This window comes from Tauraco erythrolophus, chromosome 1 (genome assembly GCF_009769465.1).
Source record: "Tauraco erythrolophus isolate bTauEry1 chromosome 1, bTauEry1.pri, whole genome shotgun sequence".
Taxonomy (NCBI): domain Eukaryota; kingdom Metazoa; phylum Chordata; class Aves; order Musophagiformes; family Musophagidae; genus Tauraco; species Tauraco erythrolophus.
Window position 1 is genome coordinate 69623336 of NC_141465.1, and position 19818 is coordinate 69643153.

The 19818-nt window shown below is 36.2% G+C and overlaps 1 protein-coding gene across 2 annotated transcripts in view; it reads left to right on the plus strand.

Moving 5' to 3' along the window:
- ANKRD10 (ankyrin repeat domain 10) overlaps positions 1–19411 on the plus strand; it is a 38533-nt gene extending 19122 nt beyond the window's left edge. Inside the window, exons 4-6 of one of the 2 annotated variants that reach the window (XM_086619933.1) lie at positions 10851–11086; positions 14794–14889; positions 17787–19411. In XM_086619933.1, coding sequence (XP_086476059.1) covers positions 10851–11086; positions 14794–14889; positions 17787–18271 — 817 coding nt within the window. In that variant the 3' untranslated portion in view covers positions 18272–19411. The remainder of the gene's footprint in view (positions 1–10850; positions 11087–14793; positions 14890–17786) is intronic. The other variant, XM_086619924.1, reaches the window with a different exon arrangement.
- The last annotated feature ends 407 nt before the right edge of the window (positions 19412–19818 follow it).

The window sequence follows — 19818 nt, forward strand, 5'->3', positions numbered from 1 at the left end:
AGTGATATGTAAATTTCCTGATGATAATACAGAAATCAGCCATTTCTTTGTGTTGTAAACCCTCAGTCGCTTTTCAGTCTGAAGGGGAAACTCACATGGCCTGTTCTTTTGAAGGGACTCAGAATTCAGAGATGTCTTCCATTCGTTTCTGGATTTCCTCCTGATTTCATAAAATCTTAGCAGATGCTTGGAGATTTTTAACATTTGCTTGTTTTTGTTACCTGGCTAACTTAGCTACCAAACTTCTAGTATTGAACTGCGGTCCGTTTCTGGTGTTAACGTACTTGTGAAGTGCCATTATTGTGTCATCTTTCTACTTCAGAAGCTGTACTGCTACATTGATTCAGTGTAGAAGAATCAACATCCTGCTCTCTTAGGGTCATTAACATCATCTTGAGAATAATGCTTTAGGTTCTTACTGATTATTTGTTTAGGAATAGGATTTAGGTGCTTTTTCAACAGTGATTCTTATCTGTTAATCGGTATATTAGTATTTACATAATCCGTTCGTTACTTTTCGAACTCAGACCATTTAATGCACAATTCTTTTTGCAGCAGTTAAGCTACTGAATTAATTACTGTCATTGTATTACTAGACAGAACAGTGTAGTTGAGGAAAACGTGGCTGTTCTTCTTTCATTGTATATAACACAGAATTCATCATTGTATATAACAAGCCTTTTAAGGGCTGCCGCTTTCATCATCTTGTAGTGACCATTCTGCAGTATGGAGGCCACAGGTGTTGGAATGTATTCTTCTTTTCCTGCCGTATGTAAATTTTTTCTGGAAAGGCAAAGTCAAAGTGGTTTGTGCATTTCAGTGGTGAAACTGATTCTCTGCTAAATAATTACAAATAAAGCTTGCTAATTTCTTCCATGCTTGGTTTCACACCTGTTTGCCATCATTGTAGAGGAGGTCAACATGGTTTATAGGAGGTTATGACCATGAAGTAAGGCAGTAATTTGGATTTAGTCTCAGGGAAAGATTTGGAAATACTGAAGCAGAACATGGATGCATGGATAACTGATAAATCAAAAGGTGGAAGAGAGACAAAGTCTTACATTAGACCAGGGTAGAAAAGGGTAATTTTCAGTTACAACAGTTTAATTGTAGGGAGATGAGGCAGACTCTTACCTCAGTTTGAGAGAGGATTATTCTTAGTAGGAATGGAATAACAACAGTAGTTCCTGACATCAGTTCAGAAATAGAGAAGAATGTGAGAGGCTGTACTTTTTATGAATAAAGTTAAAGCCTTCATTAAAACAATGATATTCTGTGACCTTTCTGGAACATAAAGGAAGTTCACAGGATACAGCTCAGCCTTGATAGGGAAGCTTTTTCATTAGTGATGAGCCTTTGTGATTTATAGCACTGGTTTCTTGGCTTTTCTTCAGTCCTAAAGAGCTGGATAAAGAACACTGCAGTGTTACCAAGACACGTAAATGGGGATAGCTCAGATTTCTGACAATATCATTAGGATTTTTTGTTGGGAGCGATCTACTTTTACAAACGATACTGTGCTAATGTTCACTGTGCAGCTTCCCTTCAGGTAGGTTTGTTTTTTTTCTTCAAGGGAAGCTATTACTGGCAACAGAAACCTGGGTGCGGTTAAGTCAGGTGGAGAAACCAAAGTGTTATGAAGTGGAACTTGGCCAGAGGATGAGTTAGATACAGTGGAAGAAACAAGGGTGCAGGTATTCCCAAATACAATAGTCTGATTAGTTTTCATGGTTAGTCCAGACATTGAGGGTGGTGATGATCTGTACGGGTGCTGTGCTTGATCTGCTGATACGTTTTGACTGGATATGTGATGATAGAATTCTTAATTGCAACGTGTTTGCACTATCTTCTACTGTGTTAATTTGGATTTCATTTGCTCTTTCAGTTTGTATCTTTTCGGTAAAATTGATCATAGTTCAGTTAGTACCTGTGAAGCTGGACAAAAAACATTACACAGTTGTGGCGTGGCCCAGAACACTTCAAGTTGGTCAGAAAAGTTTTCTGATGTGTGTCATGTGCCACAAGCTACAAAATGTATCTCATTGCATGGAGGCTTAACAAACCTTGGAAGAGCTTTGGCAGCTCTAACTTGGGGAAAACGTTACTCTTCTGTTTCTTTCTTTGTATTTTGCTTGATGTTGCTCATACGTGCTAGATAAATTTTTTTTCTATTAAATGGAGGAAAATCTAAGTTGAAAAAACTCTGTAGTGAAGCTCATTTAAACTGGTTTTATGTACTTCAGTGGTTTCTTAATCCGAAAGATCTTCTTTCTGCTTAAGTAAGAGCATCAAGTTATTTTTGTCACAAAAAATAAAATTTTGTGTAGTTTGATAGTCTCCCTCTCCATGCTTATTACAGGAAAATAATGAATCCATCTGATAAGTTTAATCCTTTCATTCTTGATATTTCCCTCTTTTGGCACAAAACTACTTCAGAATTCATTTACCTCTTTTCTTTAGTTTTATTCCCAAGCTCTTACTGTCCATGCTTTTTGTGCTAAATCTCTTGAACTTACTTACTTTGAGAGAAGCTTTCTTTCTTATTAATTCTAGTCTATAATTTGTTTTCAGTTGGTATGTTGAGAAGAAATCACGTGATTTTATTTGCTACTAGAGGCATCTTCACAGAATCTGCATTGCAAGGCTGTTGTCTTTTCAAGTCAGAGTTTGCACTGAACCTTTCCTTAATAGTCTTCCGTAATGCTTCCCTTATTGTAAGCCACTTTATCTGCAATTCCTGGTCTTGTTTCTAGAACCGTAATAGCAGCAGCAATGATAGTTCTCACTTTCATAAAGTTGGCTGGCTAAGGTAACTCTTGTATTGTCTTTGGACTGAAGTGGCTGCAGTACTAAAGATGCATATTTGGAATTCATTTTTGCTAGTGATCTAGGAAATACATATTTTTATTTTGATAGGGAAGATCTTTTCTGTTATGCTGTATTGCAGTCAGAATGTTGTTTTAGAAGTTAGCACTGTCTTTCATACCTTCCTTTCATGAATTGTGTTTAGGAATCTCTTCTTTCATAATCAGATATGAGTTTTAAAATATTGTTGATTGCTGATACCAGGCAAACGCAGATAGGCCTAAATGGGTCAGGCAAAAGCTTACTTGAAAGTGTGAATCATTTTCACAAGAGATTCTGAAAATCGAACTCCACCATTTGAGGTCTTTTAAAAGCATATAAACTGGAATACAGATGCAGCAATAAATTGCTGATTGATGGTGATGCTTGTAGTAATTTTAATGCTGCCTACCATAGTTAATGAATTCTTCTGCCAGCATTTACTCAATTGTGAGCTGAAGTATCTAGGAGCTCATTATAGCTGCATAATTCTTAATGAACCTTGATTTTGATGTGGAAAAAGTGTCTTCACAAAGAAGAGCTTCCTTCTTTCCAGCACATTGACCTTGTTACAATTCTGGAGGATATTCTGAGAAACTGTACTATTGTCTTTAAAAGTCTAAAATAATTTCAGCTGCCACATGTTTTGTTGTGAAATAAAAACTTGGCACCAACTTGTGCTTTTGTAGATGCCCAGTATGTAATTATAGCGTGAATTTTTATGGCTTTCCCCAGCAGTGACACACGTCTGTTTAGTATTTTTCTCTTGGTATCTGAAAAAAAAGTTTGAAACAATTTCACAGCTTTCATATTTGGACACCAAAGGGTTAAAACACTTAAAGTTTAGTATTTTAAAATCATTTTGCTTTAGAAATTCTAGACTAGTATGTCTATATAGGAAATGTTTATATAGGAAACGTTTTTTTTCTCACTGTGAGCGTTTTAGTGTTCTGATCTTTTTTTTCTCTTTCTTCTTTTGTTTTGTTTTAATCCTTGTATCTGCTAATTTTTGTATAGGAATAGTTACTAATTCTTTTGAGATACAGCCTACTAAATTTAAAGTAATTGAAGCCATGAGTTGACCAGTAATTTTAATCCATTCTGTATAAATTTCAGTGAAGAACTGACAAATTGGTTTCAGGATGAAAGTAATAATGCTTTAAAGGCATAAAAGGCTTAGTATCTTGTTGTTAAGGTGGTCACATGATAATGGCTTACATATTGAATAATGTGCTACAGCACTTTATGTATGTTAATGTAGCTTTTAATCTTAATGTTGCCTGCAAATATGTGATCCCTTATGATATAAGTTTCCTGTTTATGCACCATTGCCCGTTTAAATCAAACAGAAGATTCTGAAACTGTAAAAACTACACATGTCAATGTTTTACAGCTACGTAATTCGAATTGACTTGATTTTTTCAAGTAATCCTAGAAAGGGGGAGCATTCCATATAGAAACTGCTGAAACTGCCACAGGTGCTTCTCCGAAAACCTTACAGTTGTGGCATTGAATGTTCAGTATCGCTTCCTTTCTGCACACAAGGCATACTGTTGAGGTATTTGTTGCGGTGATTGGTTTTAATGCTAATCTAGGAATTCAGATATAGAATCTATAGATTTGCATGCTTTGCTTACCCTAATTTACAATTATCTACATTTTTATTTGTAAACTAACAATAGATAAGTTGAGATCAGTATTTTTTAACAGATATTACATTGATATACGAAAACTGTGGTTTATTTTCTTAGATTGTCGCATGGCATTAACAAAAACACAGTAAGCTATAGGTGATGTAATCACTATTTAAAATAAAACATTTAGGGGATTTTTTTCGACATATATGAATGTTTTTTTCAAAAAGATTTGCTGTTGACTTTTTATAGCAAACATTTATTTTGTTTTTCAAGGTATGTGACATTATAAGTGGAAGATAGTGTATTTCAAATGTATTTCTATGTTAAAGACACATAGAAATGTACTTGCCCATTTCCTCCAATAAGTATAAAAAATATGAACAATTTAAAAAACTTAGAATCAAGTTCTTACTGAATAAATTCAGTATAATATATAACTCAATGCTAGAAGCACAAGTCGTTATCATTTCTTTCTACAGATCCTTCTAAGAGGAGATTTTGTAAATTATCTTGCAGTAAATCTTCCTTACCTGAAGGTAGTTGTATTTAAACAATTCTAAGGTTTGGTTTGGTTTTTTACTTTCTATAACTTAGGCATAGTGGAAGTGTCTTGCATATTTTTTTGAGAGCTTGCTTCAGATTTTTTTCCTTCCTCGAGTGAACTTCTGAAAACAAGAAATTATTGTTAGATTAAGATAATGAAAACATCCTCCTAAACTAAAGCTGAACTGAAAGTTAACTTCCTGTTTCTGTACACCAGTCTTGTTTGGTCACATAACCTATTTATTTCTTTTGTTTTTGAACAACAAGAATTACACTCACAGCCAGCATTTTTAAAAGCATTTCAGAAGAACGAAATGTCTAAACATATGCTTCATCAGTGTCATCTTTATAGCTGCTTTAATTGGATACCAGGACTCTCAGATGAAGTGGGCCTTTAAAATGTGAGTTCTGATGATGTCAACTGGAGGGAGAAAAACGGATTTTAAAAAAGAGTCCTCTTCATGCCAAGATTAGTCAGTTTTGAAGACTGCCTGTGTGGACATCACTTGATGGAAGAAGAAAAATATATTTTAAGAGTGTTGTTTGAAGCACTGTAGAAGGCGTGTCAATAAATGTATATACAAAAGTCAGAGCTTTAATTCTCAGTATAACAGTGCATGTTTTGAGTTTATTTATAAAACACCTGTCACTGCAGAGTAATTCAAATGTTAAATGTAATCGGTCAAGGAACTTCAAGAGCACCTACTTCTACTCATCCGTATCTAGACTTTCCTCAACTTTTCTCATGGAATTTTTTTCTATGTATAATAACTTCATAATATGAAAATGTATCTTTCCAGTTAGATTTATCTTTCTTCTTTCACTTTGGATTAGCATCTCAAATTTCTGTACTTCAAGGAAAACCATATGTCTACGTCATTCCCAGCTCCTAGATTTTTAGCCTACAAGAAGGCTGAGGAGAGTAAATAATAACCACACTTCATGATTCTAATTTGTTTCTAGAAATAAGAATTACATGGAAATAATGAATAAACTATAAAGCAAAAAAATACTTCTAAGTGAAAGAATCTTAACAAGACTCATTCGTTTCTCAAATACTTGAATTGCTTTGGAAATGATCCAAGGTATGTGTTTTCTAAGCATAGAGTGAATTGACTTTCTGACCACTTACCACAACTGCATTTAGTCCTGGATAGGGTTAAGAAAGGACTTTTTCTCCTGTTTGTCCTTTCAAGCCTTCATGTATGTTCCTGTCTGGAATAGGTAATGCCAAAAAGGCTTAGTTTTCAGTGTCCTTTCTTCAGTTTTTCCACCTGTTCCTGTAGCTGGATTGACCTCCTTCAGAGATGTCCTCGGGTTTATACTTTTTTTTTTTTACTGGAGAGAGAGGGAATTAAGTTTTTGGAGCACAGCTGTCTGTTTTGACAGTAACTAGGCCAGCCTTTAGAAAACACTCCACCAAGTCAATGAATACTATTTAATAAAAGAATGACTCATCATAAAATGCATGTCACTTTTCAAGACTTTGCCTGATTTTCTTTGATATGACTTTCTTCCACACCTTCTTTCCTGGTAGCTTCTTCCTTCATAAGGTCATCTTTGAAAAGTACCAGTCTATGTAGCTTGTTACTTGCCTGGTCTTTTTTTCAGCTAGATAGCCTATCTTAGAGAAAAACCCTGAAAAGAAACATAAGCTTGTCCTCAAGTTTGTCATCTTTGTTGAAAGAACCCTGCCCCCCCCCTCCCCCCCCCCCCAAAAAAAAACAACCAAAAAACACCAAAACAAAACCCAAAGCCTGCAGGAAATTTCCTTACTCATTTTTAAATTCTGAGTAGTGCAGTTACAGAAATACAGCTGTCATATTTGCTGTATGATTAGCAGTAATAAAGGGCAGCTTGCCTGAAGATCGAACATCAAACACTGATGTGTTCTGAGCATTGCAGCTTCTGCTATTTCAAGGTGTTTAGGGTAAAAGATTAAAACTAGTACTGAAGGGATTTTTAACTTATAAAAATTGGAGGATGAGTGGAAAAGAAGATTTTTAGAGAGACATGAAATTTTGAGGTAATTCTGTGTTGTCCAACAGTTTACGTTTTTTCACTACTTTTCTTTCACAACCAAGTTTGAAGTTATTTTCAGTTACAATATCCTTTACCTAGTCAGATCCTTTTTCTTTATGTAGGCAGCTATAAGAAATGAAGATAAATACCTTTCAAGGGACATATCTGGTAACTGAGGTAGTTGAAAACTTACTTAAATAAATACGTAATATAGTATTTACGTCTTTTGAGTTTCCTGCTTGTTGATTTATGTTTTTTTTAACCATGCAGTCCATGTCATACATAGTCTACTTGATAGCCAAATGAATCTTCAGTTATTACTCCTTCTTCTTTTCATTTGATAGTCAGTTTACATATAATTGCAGTTCATAACCAAGGACTGACATAGGGATTACGCATAAGAGATTGAACTCCTCTTAGTCTTATGTGTAGTTGGGGCAGCAAACCGTTTGTATTTTAATTCCTGTAAGGGAGTCTGTTTACAGTAATGGCTGTTCTGTTCTTAGCTCATGGACTAAGCCGAGGTAGCTCCTTCATTTTCAGGCATTGTCAGCATTAGAAGTAGACCATACACTGCAGATTTAGTAATAGACGTGTTCCCAGTTCCTTGTAACAGGGTAGTACCACTCCAAGCCCAGGCCTAACTTTTTAATTCATTCAAGTACTCCAGTGTTTCCAGAAGAACTGTATAAGACTGTATTTTTCTGTTACGCGCTTGGAGTCCTTACAGTGATGGCAGTATTTCTACCTTTTTTTTGGAAATACATAAAGCTATTCCAGTCTGGTAAAACTCTGTGATACCTGTTAAGAGCATTTCCTTTCCTACTTTGTGCATTTGGCTAATTGAGTTAGCCATTTTTTCTTGAATTACTTGCGTTTTGTTATGATAAGCTAGTATAGCCTGACTAGCTCTTGCTGCCTTTTGTATTCCTGCTGCAGATTTTCCTCCTCAAGAAGGCTAGAAAAATCAGCTAATTAAGTAGGTCTTTTTTATTTTTCTAGCCTGTTTTTGAGAAAGTGAGGCTTAAGAGTTTCTGCCAATTTTGTTGACTTCTGTTTTTCTCTTTCCCATTCATATTGGAGTGCGAACCAGTTTAATTGAGATTTGAATGTCCCACATTAATCAAGCTTTGATTAAATTAATGGAAATTGACAACCGGATATCAAAAAGATACTCAAATCAGTGTTCCCACTGAGAGGGAGCAGAACTTAAGTTGCATTGTCTTTCATAGCAGTTGGCCGGTTTCTAGAGTCATCTAGGTCCTGTAATATCTTTTTATTTGATTTAACTTTTTTTCTCTCTCTTTTTTGCGTTACTGACTTCTGAACCCAGGAAGTTCTCTTGAAATTGGTAGGCTAAATTCAGATTCAGATTTTTAAGTGGGACATTTCTAAACTCTCAAAAGCAAGAATGTTACATCCAATGTGCTTAAGTCCCTTGAAAACCTACGCAGTACTTCCAGAATACTCCTGTAGAACAAGTATATCTTTGTCTACCTGTTAAGAGCAAGCTGTTCAGGAAGAGGTGGGAATTGGACAGATCTAAAAGTATCAAAGGTCATTACATTTTAAAATCTGACAAACACTAACTTAAAGTTCATGTATTTTGTTTCTGGGAAACTAACTTTTCTTTCTCAGAGTTTAGTCATGCAGCCTTACATACTTGCATCTTAGTTCATACATCTCCAAATGCCTGTGGCAACTTGCATCAACGTTCCTTTGGGAAATGACGACCTAACTGCAGTCTGTCTTACAGTCTGTTTTTCAAATCAGAGGTATTGTTCAATAACATTTGCTAAGTAATAGAATTAACTTTTCCTTCAAGTTTTATTAAATTAAGTGGTCAGTCAGCAGCATCTTGTTTGAGTCATTTTTACCTTTGCGTAACTTTAATTTACTCTTGTTTAGATTTCTGTTACTGTCCTTTTGGGCCTTACAGATTCAAAACAGATTTCAGAGAACTGAGCTATTCTTTTTTTACCAAAACAGATGTGTTGAAATTTCTGTTTCTTTAGTTGTAGTTGCATTGTGTTAAGGCCGTATGCTACGTGAGTAAGTTAGAACTACTCAAAGAGCATTGAATGTTAGTTAGCAAGGACCACAACAGGTCATGTAGTTCAGCATGGGAAAGGATTGACTGTATTTTGCAGAATTTCTGAAATCATAATCTGCTCTTAAAATGGCAGGAGGGGGAGAACCCTCTGCAGATTCAGCAACCTTTATACTCTGGAACTTTCTCCTGATGCCTAACTTCAAATATCCTTTGTTCACCTTAATCTCATTCACACACTGCCTGCGCTGGATGCACAGACGGATTATTCTCTTTGCAGCTGTCTTTTAGGTACTCAAAACTAATACCTCTACCTTGAGCTTTCATTTCTTTTTGACTAACTAGGTTTCTCAGTCTTCTGAAGTCTTAGTTTCTAGGCCACTCTTGGCTGCAGTTCTCTGGATTTTCTGTAGTAGTCCAAGTAAACATTGACTTAGAATATTGTAGTACAGAATGAAGTTATCGTGATCTAGCCTAATGATTTTTCTGGTTCAGTAGTATTTCTACTTAATCTTTTAAATTTTATGTAATCTAGCTGTATCCATTTATGGGATTAGTCTTCCTGTAATAGTTTCTGAAGATTTTTTTAGTCTCATTTTTATAGCAAATAAGTTGCAGTGATCTAGGAAGCAAAGCTAGGCTTTTTTTTTTGTTTTATTTTCACCTGGAGTGAGCTGTTTTCCACTTCATATGGGTTTCAACAGAATCAGATCTATTAATCTTCTGAATTCTTATTCTGTTGACTGGTCTGTTTCTGTATTTTTAAGTAATAGACTACTGAAGCCAATAAACAGGAATTCCATTTTCTGAATGGTTAGAGTCGTCTGGAAAAGCGGAAAAACTTAAAAAATATTTCTTAGCATCTTTCGCTTCACAATCTAGTTTTGTCATTTCTATCCCTCTTATCTCCACTTTCATGCACTTTTATGAAGTTACCTTATATTTCTAAGCACAGACATACTGTATGTTTGTGTAAGTGCATGCGATACAGCACTCCTTCAGATGAAACCTCTGCCTCTCTACATGTCCTACCTGATTTCATTTATAATCTCCTTCATGAATTAGAACATTCAAAACCCAATGCTGTTCTCTTGTGCATGGAAAAGTATTGCTTCAGATAACAAAGCAAGTCCCAGCGCTTATGATGTCACACACTTTGAAATGAGAAACAAACCAGAAAAAAAAAAAAGTATAAGCAAAGCATAACTAAGTGTAGCGTCTTTATCTATCTATCTATCTTTTTCTATATATGTATATATTTTATTGTTAGGAAGACTAGTGATGTTGTTACCTTAGAAAGCAGAATGCCATGGACAATTGCCAAGTCATGTTAAGTTTGTTTTGAGTATTTGATTGTTTGCTCAAGTTAAAGCAATAGATTGCAGAATAAACTGCAGAAGATGGTAAAATTCAAGGCTTAAATTAGTCTGAAGTTTATGTAAAGATCAGATACTTCAGACTATTTTAGAATAAAGCATTTTGAGAAGTTTAAATAGGAAGATGTTTTTTTTAAGGCACATAGTGTATTGATTTTATTTAGAAGTGTATTGTCTCCCAAATTTTGCTTAGAAGCCAGATATATGTGCAAAAAGTTAAGTTAGTTATAAAACTAAGATTGATAACTAATTTCTTAATGGAAATTTGCTAAGTGTATGTTTTCTCTCATCACCAACAGATAGATAGTCAGTAAGGGCAGCAGCAGCAGCAAGCTAGCTTGATGAATGAGTGTAATTCAGTTTCTTTGTATTGTACAGCTTGAGAAATGCCAGTGGCCTGACAGCAGCAGACCTTGCACATACCCAGGGCTTCCAAGAATGTGCCCAGTTTCTCTTAAACCTCCAGAACTGTCACCTGAATCATTTCTATAGCAATGGCACCTTAAATGGGGTTCATCAGAATGCAGGTCCCAATCCATTCAGTGGTGGGACAAATCGAAAGAGATCCTTTGAAGATATGGAGTCTGCTGGAGTAAAGAAGGCTAGAACAGAAGGTGAGACCCTGGAGGTAAAGGGGATGGGGTGATACTGTTGCCGAGAAAGGAAAATAAACATTTTAAAGCCTTTCAGAGTGGATGTTGAGTATTATTCACGAACTCGCGTACACACCTAAAGTATGTATTTATACAAGAAGCAGATGAATACAACTGTTCTGTGCCACAAGATCCTGATTTTCCCTGTCATCATCTTGGTGTTGTCAGAAATTTCTATTTCCGGAGAGTGCTAAAGTTACATGATGCCAAGAATATGTGGAAGAGTAGGAGCTGAAATTAGTTTCTACTCCTTCCTCAATTTCTCCTTCAGGAGAGTCAAATAATGTTGCATTAATTCACAAAGATGTCTGGAATTTCTGATGGTGATTCTCCACTTCAGAATTCATTCATAATTCAACAACTGCAAGATAAGATGGATGAAGGAAATACAATGCAAAAAGGTTTCTCAGATCGAGAGGGATTATGTCTGTGACGTTAAGTTTCCAGGATCATGTTCCAAGGGGAGCTGGTGTCTTGTAGGAGGATGTAAGACTAGAATGAACCTTAAGGATTCCTTTTCAGCCTTATGCAAGGAGGGCACTGCTGCTTCCTCTGCCAGCGATGACACGATAGTACAACCTCAAAGATGCTTTTTGGTGGCTATACGAAGAAATCTTTTTCATATCTTACGAGCGCCTTGAATAACATGATAGAGAATATCCTCTGCTTCCTTTCTGTTGGTCATCCCATTAAATTCTTATGAAAAAATGCAGCATTCTACACTCAAAACGTTGTTTCTTTTTTCTGTATCTAACATCAGGAAAGGGACTTTGTAGGTCTTCATTGAAGACACATTCTTCAGTTGCATTGTTCTAACAGATGGGCCTTTCAGTGAGCCAAATAAAATGGGCTCAACCAGTGCTTAATTCCAGATAACAAGAGGGGAATTGAAACCAAAACAATGTTTCTAAAGACGACATGGACCACATAAATTACATCAATATTGACACTGTAGTATTTGCTTTAGTACATGCTATCCAGCCACCATTTCAACTACACCAGGATCAGAGACCTGAACAGGGTACACTGTAGCTGATCAAGAACAGGATATATCACTTCATGTAGTTGGTCTAAACTATAAATAATTTCATGGTGGAGAAGATTGCCTATGCAATTAAATGCAAGACTGCCTTTCAGGAATGAAGTCCTTAAGTAGCTACATAGAATGAGAAAACTTGCGCAGTATACAGATGCCCATAACAGCTATGGAAAGACATCTTCGGTGCACTCATGGTCTGTTACTGGGAGATGCTGCTTGAAGTCAAAGATGCATATCTTTTGTTTTGAAGAGCTATTGCCTCTGAATGTTCATAACCAGCAATCTCTTCTTGTTTCAGAAAACAGCACCGATCTAGTTAATCGGTAACGCTTCCCCACAATCTGTGGGAGTGGCACCAGGCTAGCTATTTTTACGATATATGTTGTTATGAAATAGCAGTATCTGCATTAACTTTCATCATAAACAGTTGGTCCAGTGGATAAGTAGATGGAGCAAACAAGTAGTCAATAGTGAACTAGTGAACGAGTTCTCTTAAGCAATTACAGTGATGTTAGAGAAACAATTGGAATAGGTAATTTTTGAACTTTTTGCATGTATGACTTCTTAAGACCTTTGCTAACAAAGCCAAAAACTTTACTGCATTTGCGTGAAGACTTTTAAAGTAATTAAGAGATGTGTTCCAGCTGCAGAAGCTGACATTTTTAATCTGATGTGTCTGCCCTCAAAGACATCAGCATCTGTAACATCTGTCATATCAATGTAAAAAGTCTATCAAATGAATCGCTGTTCTTGGGGCGCTTTGTAAACAAGAGAGCTGAGTAATGAGAAGTCATCAGTGCATCTTTGTGCTTAGCTAGCCTTTTTACAAAACAAGCCTAGTTTTGTGGTTAATTTTGCCCTTCTCAAAACAACACTGGTCTATTGTCGTTTAAAAAATGACTTTGCACAGGAGATTCCATATTTTCAGAGAGAGTACAGGCAACCTGTATTTGTTAGGAAGTGTTGGGTTTTGATGGCCGTACTCCAAACTGGGACCATCACTGCTTTGAAAAAGCCTGCTTCTTGTGACCAGGCACAGTACATGTTGCTTATGAGAACCTGTAAACAATAGAGTTGGAAGAAGAGAAATACTTAAGCTGTGCTTCACCCTTTGTCCTGGAATGCCTGAACTGGGCAGTGGGTGGTGTAACTTTGTTTATGTGCACACACACGTAACTACTATCGGATGCATAGTGAAAAAAATCTGCCTCAAAACAACACTGAGGCATGATATACTGTGATACAAACTAATTACTCTCTTCAAATGTAATATAAAAATGAGTTCCAAAGGCTGAAGCTGAACTTAACAAAAGTAAATCAGTGGCCACTTTCAGAATGTACACCAAATAGTGTCTGCTTTTGTCTTGGAAATATTAGCTGGATTTTATGTCCGTTTTTCTGAAATCAATTCCAGACGTTTCCCCCTGCTTCCGGGGCTGGTTGGTGGAGGGTGATGCACAGGGTCAACTACAATGATGATGCACACCAGGCCAAGTGGTCACATGGGTGTGTTCACGCAGCCCTAATCCTAGTGCTCTGCTTCATGGCCCTTGGTGGGTTGACTTCTGCACAGTGCTGTGCACAGTGCTGTGCACGCTGCACGCAACACTGACGTGCTGAACACTGCCGGTGACTGAGCGTATTGGTATGACGAGCCCGAGCACGGCTGCTTTTAGGTGTTCTTGGAGAGGTGGGTGGGGATGGAGGCGTTGCCAGGTATACCCTTGAATTGGCCACCATGAAACTACACTGCCGTATTCCTCTAGGTAACTAGAAAAACTACCTTGCCTTTCCTGGCTTAGGGTAATTTGAAGCCCACTGCTCCAAGGGCCCAGGTCTCCTTTAAGCCCTGTGTGATCTCTTTGTCCCTGAAATGCTTTAGCTATTGCTTGAGGTTCTTTAAAAACAAGTAGTTTACGAAAATTTCTTGTGGCTAAGGTAATGAGAGCTGACTTACAGTCTACTAAAGTAACCGTTTACAACACAGTGTTAAGAGTGCGTGCAGTGTGTTTGGAAAGGTGTCTTAATGTCAGTGTGAGAGCAGCGCAGGGTCTGCTGGGATAGTACTGGAGCAATGCCTTGGGTGGTAGGTAGTGAAATCAAGCTCATCTTGTTTATTAAAGCGTTTCCCAAAGCAGTCTAACCACTTTCTGGCTTTTCTCGGAAGAGATCTGTTTGTTCAGCTCTTGAAGGGATGAACAGCGGGTGGTTTACTGGGAACTGGCACTTGGTAGTGAAAGAGGGAGCAGTCCAGACTGGCAGCAGACTCTTGAGATACAGACTGCTTTTTATTTATTGGACACACTAGCTGTAAAGCCTAAATATGAGTAACTTAAATAGCTCTTTATTCAGCCTATTAGTATGTCAGACTAGTAATTGTTTGATATGTAGGTGCAAAGTCTGATAGTTACACTGGTAATTCTCCATTTTGAGGGATTAAAATGAATGTGCAAGTACTTAGCATTTATTTGTTCTGCATTTGGAATCTCAAGCATGTCAGAAGCTTTCAGACATGAAAAATTTACATTTCTTTGTAAAAAGCTTTTGTATTAATAATCAAAATACTCATCTGTTAGTTGAGTGTTTTTAAGTGTGCACCAGTGACTAAATGTGACTCTTTTTTTATCAGCTTACAGCTTTGATGGCTTAATACCAATGATGAATGGAGGAGTTGAGGACGATGCTGACAATATGCACGTTGATAGAGAGTTTGCAGTTGTATCAGGTGGGAGTGGACAGTTTCCTGTTAACAACATTCAAATGGTTGAAGACACCAAACAACAGGAGGGTACTTCTGTTGGACCAAAAGAAATTGAAATATACACTGTTTCTGCAATGCAAACTCCTTGTCGTTGCAAGAATCAATATGCATTTTATTTTTAAGTATAAAACTTAGTACTTTATTTTTGCACATTGTTGTCTAGAGTCTTGAAAACTATTGTATTACTGTAACACATTATATCAGGGGTTTAGTAGGTATCTAAAATTAGCTGTTTCATGCAATATATTGTAATGGTGAAAGAGAAGGTTTATTAGTAGTTTAGTATTATTTCAGATAAACAGAAATCTACAATGGCTGTTTCACTTTTAACCCGAGGCTTGTATTACATTGTGCCTTGTTTTTAGTTGCTATAATTTCAGGTTAAAGGAAATCCAGAAATAATTCAAATTACTCATTTCATTTCCATTAAATAGATTTAGTTGCTAATAAGAAGACTTGATAGGGAAACATATCTTAGTGCTTATATAGCTTTGAAAATAACATATGTTACAGCTAAACTATATTCAAAATAGTTCAACAATACTATAAAGAATAGTTTAGATATATGCCATGTGTTCAGAATTTGTTCAGACACAATTATATAAGTGCAAGATCCTGCTATGGTTTTTTAAATGTAAATAAAAGACTGGACATCGCAGGTCTTAAACTAGTATTTGGAACTAGCGTACCCTGGAAAACAGTTTTTGTGTTTTGTATTGATCTTCATGAAACAGTCAAAATGTTACTAGTGTTAGTGAATATTAATGCTCTAGATTTTTTAAGGGCTGATGCTTTTGGTAACCCCAGGATGTGTATAGAATTTCAGTTGAAACTGTCTTGGGTCAACTTTTTCCATGCACTTTGTAGGTAAAGGCACGGAGTTACTATGATAGTGCATTATTATATTCAGAAATTAATTTCTTAAATTTGTTCTGTAGTAAATATGCTTTGTACCACAGATCAGATTCACCAAAGGGAATGATGATTAATAGATATTTAATATATTAGGAATAAATAAATATACATACATATATATATGAAAAATCAGTACTTAAAAAGTAGACTGATATATTCCAGTGATAATTACTAAGTGTTCTTATTTATGGAAAAATGATTGTCTTTCATCAATATACTCTATTACTATAGGTGCTAATTTTTAAGGAATAGTAATATTCTATAATTATCACTAGAACTATTCATTGCCTACTTTTGCATATTAACTAACAGTAGTGCCATTTTTATTAAATTTGATTTGGCAAAGCCAGCCTGTAAGGATTTATTTTTAAACAGTTAAAATTTTGCACTTTTCAGTTAATAAACACTTTATGAAATTCCTTCTATGCGTGTTCATCACTGAAATATTAGCTTTGATGTCTTGATGGGTTTGGGTTTTTTTTTTCCTCTTCCAACAAGAATTTGTGGTTAGTGAGTTCAGCTGATGCGGTTATTTTAACTCATATAGGGACTGAGCAGGGAAGTCCAGTTAGCACATCCAGTGAGTTACAAATTGAACACATTTCTTGGCATTATGTATTGCTGCATGTGAAGTATCAGTACCGTAATCTGTATTTCAGTTAATATCCATGCGAAGGACTCATAGAGAACGAAAGCTTCAGATTCTTCCTTGTCACACAGTGGTACTCATTATGTGTCACTTAAACAGGAACCCGATGTTCTACAAATGTGGGAAGTTACCAGCAGACTCGCTGGCTCGAATTGGAAATGCGCAGTAAATGCAGTCCTGTTCTGCACATCGGTTTATGCATTCGTGTATACATAAACATATGTGCATGTATCCAAGGGTAATAACGGAATGTAAAATCTTTAAATGTCACCATATAGGTCTGTAGTTTCTACATTTGCCTCGCTCATCGTCACCAATATAGATGTAAATTTTAGATGTCCTTTACCAGTAGGCATTTTTAAAGCAGAATATATCACCCGTTTTTTATGCTAGTACTTTGAGTACCACTGCAAAAACATACTTTCCAGATCTACTGATGAAATCTGTTTATGGAAATAAAAACTATTGTACTAATTACTAAATTGAAAGGAAAAAATGCTTTAAAACCGTTGTCTGGTTTTCGCATGCACGTTTTTAGAATTTTGTTTCCCATTACTAATCTTTTTTAGTCTTCTGTGCACTCTGCTGTTGCTATTGTATGGCATTTTGCATGTAGATTGTACAGATGTTATTACAAACTCACCATTAAATACAAACCTGCCTAGTATGTTGTCTAGCAAGCTGCTAGATAAATTGAAGTACTTCCTGAATAAAGGAACTTTGAAACATGTTTTATTAGCACCCCGACATAACATTTCTTTATTTGACCTGTTTCAGTGTATACTGTACTGTGAGAGTTACTACTAAACAGAAAAAAAAGAGCCACGGATAAACTACAGCTGAAAAATAAAAAAAAACAACCCTTCACTCTCTAACAAATATTCATAACATATATATATTGTATGTACATAGTCTTTCATCCCAAGAGGGCATTACAGTTAAGGTGGAAAGATGCCTTCTATTCCACCTTTCAAAACACTGCCCAGAATGTTGCCTGCTACACTTATTTCATACAGTGAAATGAAAAAAATTCTGGAAAGTTCACATTGTCTTTGCAAAAATCAATACAGGCATATTTACGCATCGAATGTAGATAGATAGTTGCGTTTTTGACATAAGAAAGAATCCCTGCTACAAGCTTACTCGTCAGCTCGCATTACTTTGAACTACCTATACTGTTATAAATAAAGGGCAGATTCGCTTTCAAAGCTGTGTACGGAAGCGTTTTTTATAAATAAGTGGAGTATAGTGGAGACGTTTTGATGTATTTCGATTTATTCTTAATTGTTGGTGACAGGTGTATTTCTTAATGCAGATATGAATAGCAGTAGCTCCATATTGAATGCACTGACAAATGGATGTGCCATCAATGGACATTTGGATTTCACCGCTGCACAACAGCTCAGTGGGATGGACGGCAGGCGTGAGGAGTGTTTAACGTTAACACCAAACGGAGTAGTTCCTGGAGTAACTTCTCCCAGTAGACATCGAATTCATACCAGTAACGGCACTGAGGAGCCAGAAAAAGCCATGAATAATTCCACCGATATGTGTGGATCTCTACATCTGAACGGAAGCCCGAGTAGCTGCGTTTCTAACCGGCCCTCGTGGGTGGAAGACCCTGGAGATACTTTGCACTATGGACACTATCATGGTTTTGGGGATACTGCTGAAAGCATCCCCGAACTTAGTAGTGTTGTTGAGCATTCCAATTCTGTCAAGGTTGAACAGAGGTACGACAATACTGTCCTAGGCACAATGTATTTGTATCACGGTTCCTAGATGAGTGACCTTTACATCAAACGCATATTGAAATTGCTACCAAATGAAACTGGGGGGACAACGTCCTCACATAGCATTAAATTTGAAGATTGCAACTTACTGCTATTTTTACACTTTGTTTATATGAAAAGTCAACCTTTAATTTGACAGCCTTATACGATAGTTGTAGTTTGTTGCATGTATGGGGCTTATTTAGTGATAAAATAGGTGCTGTTATGATGGAATGTTTATTGTTTTCATTTTTTTATTATGGAATGTTCTGGTTTTGTATTTTTTTATTTCTAAGCTTGTGAACACTATCTTTCCCTTTTTAGAGCTGTTTTCCCTTTTATTAAAACAATGTTTAACTGAATTTTGTGAAGACAATGTTACGTATGTGCATCACTTAGAAGCGAAGCTTTTTCTTTTCCATATCTTCTGCTGAAGCTATGGTAGCAATATCAATGCCAGCTATCACTATGCAAGGTTGAAAGTGGCAATCTTCTGGAGCTTCTCTGACTTTATAGTTTGTACATTTGTTTGCTGTAATTAGGTGTTCATCTTTACATTTTTTGAAGAAGTTGTTGAAAAACGCAGAGACGAAATCGGAAGAAGTTACCATTTCACTTTCTGTAACGTAGAAGTGCTTTTCGTTGTTGCTGGGCTCTTTGCATTGTAGAGTGGGAAAGCGGGCTGCCTGTTTTCCGTCACAGTTGGGTGTGCCCCAAGTTAGCTCTGAATTTGTGGCAGGTTTTTTTGGCTTCTCTCCTTTATATGTACGCTTGATATTTTACCATAGCTCACAGACCGGAGGCATGTTGGCACTGTTCTGCTTTGTACGCAGTTTAAAATTGCTGTTACTCGTTATAGAATTTGCCCAGTCAGAATATTTGAGTTTGACTGTCTTGGATATACATTGATTGTCCTTTTTTTTAACATATGCTTTGAAAATGTAATGTTGTGTACTCTTTGGGCTATGCTCACGGAAAATACATTGTATTTAAAGCTTAATACACAAATCAAAATTCATATAAGTGCACTATATGAGCACTAATAATATAAGTTGCTGCTTCATGTTATGATAAGTGAAGAATGGGGAAGAATACGGTAAATGAGATAAGCCCTCTGAATTGTGTTGGTTTTTTTGTTCTTGTTTTGTTTAAAAAGGGACCTTTACAAATTGGTTTTAAAAAAAATAAACGTATTACATTGTATCCAAATATTTCGTTTAGACATTCTTATTTTATTGTCAATTTGAGCAAGTATGTATTGGTTTTTAAATCACATTTCTCCGTAATCTTTCTCAGTGCAACTGTGGAATTTCTTGGTTCTGTCGGTATATGGAAGCAAATGGGAACAGCCCAATAAGTTGTCCTTGATGGAATTACAGAAAGACATATTGGATGTTCTGTGTATGAGGGTTGTATCAGCCTTGAACTCTAAAAATGATTTAAAACACTGTCTGTCTGATTTTCATGAAAATCATAGTCTCCTTTGAACACTTTTAGGCAAAATGCTACGGGCTTCAGAGGAGCCAGTGTTTATTTTAAATACACTTCCCGTGGTTC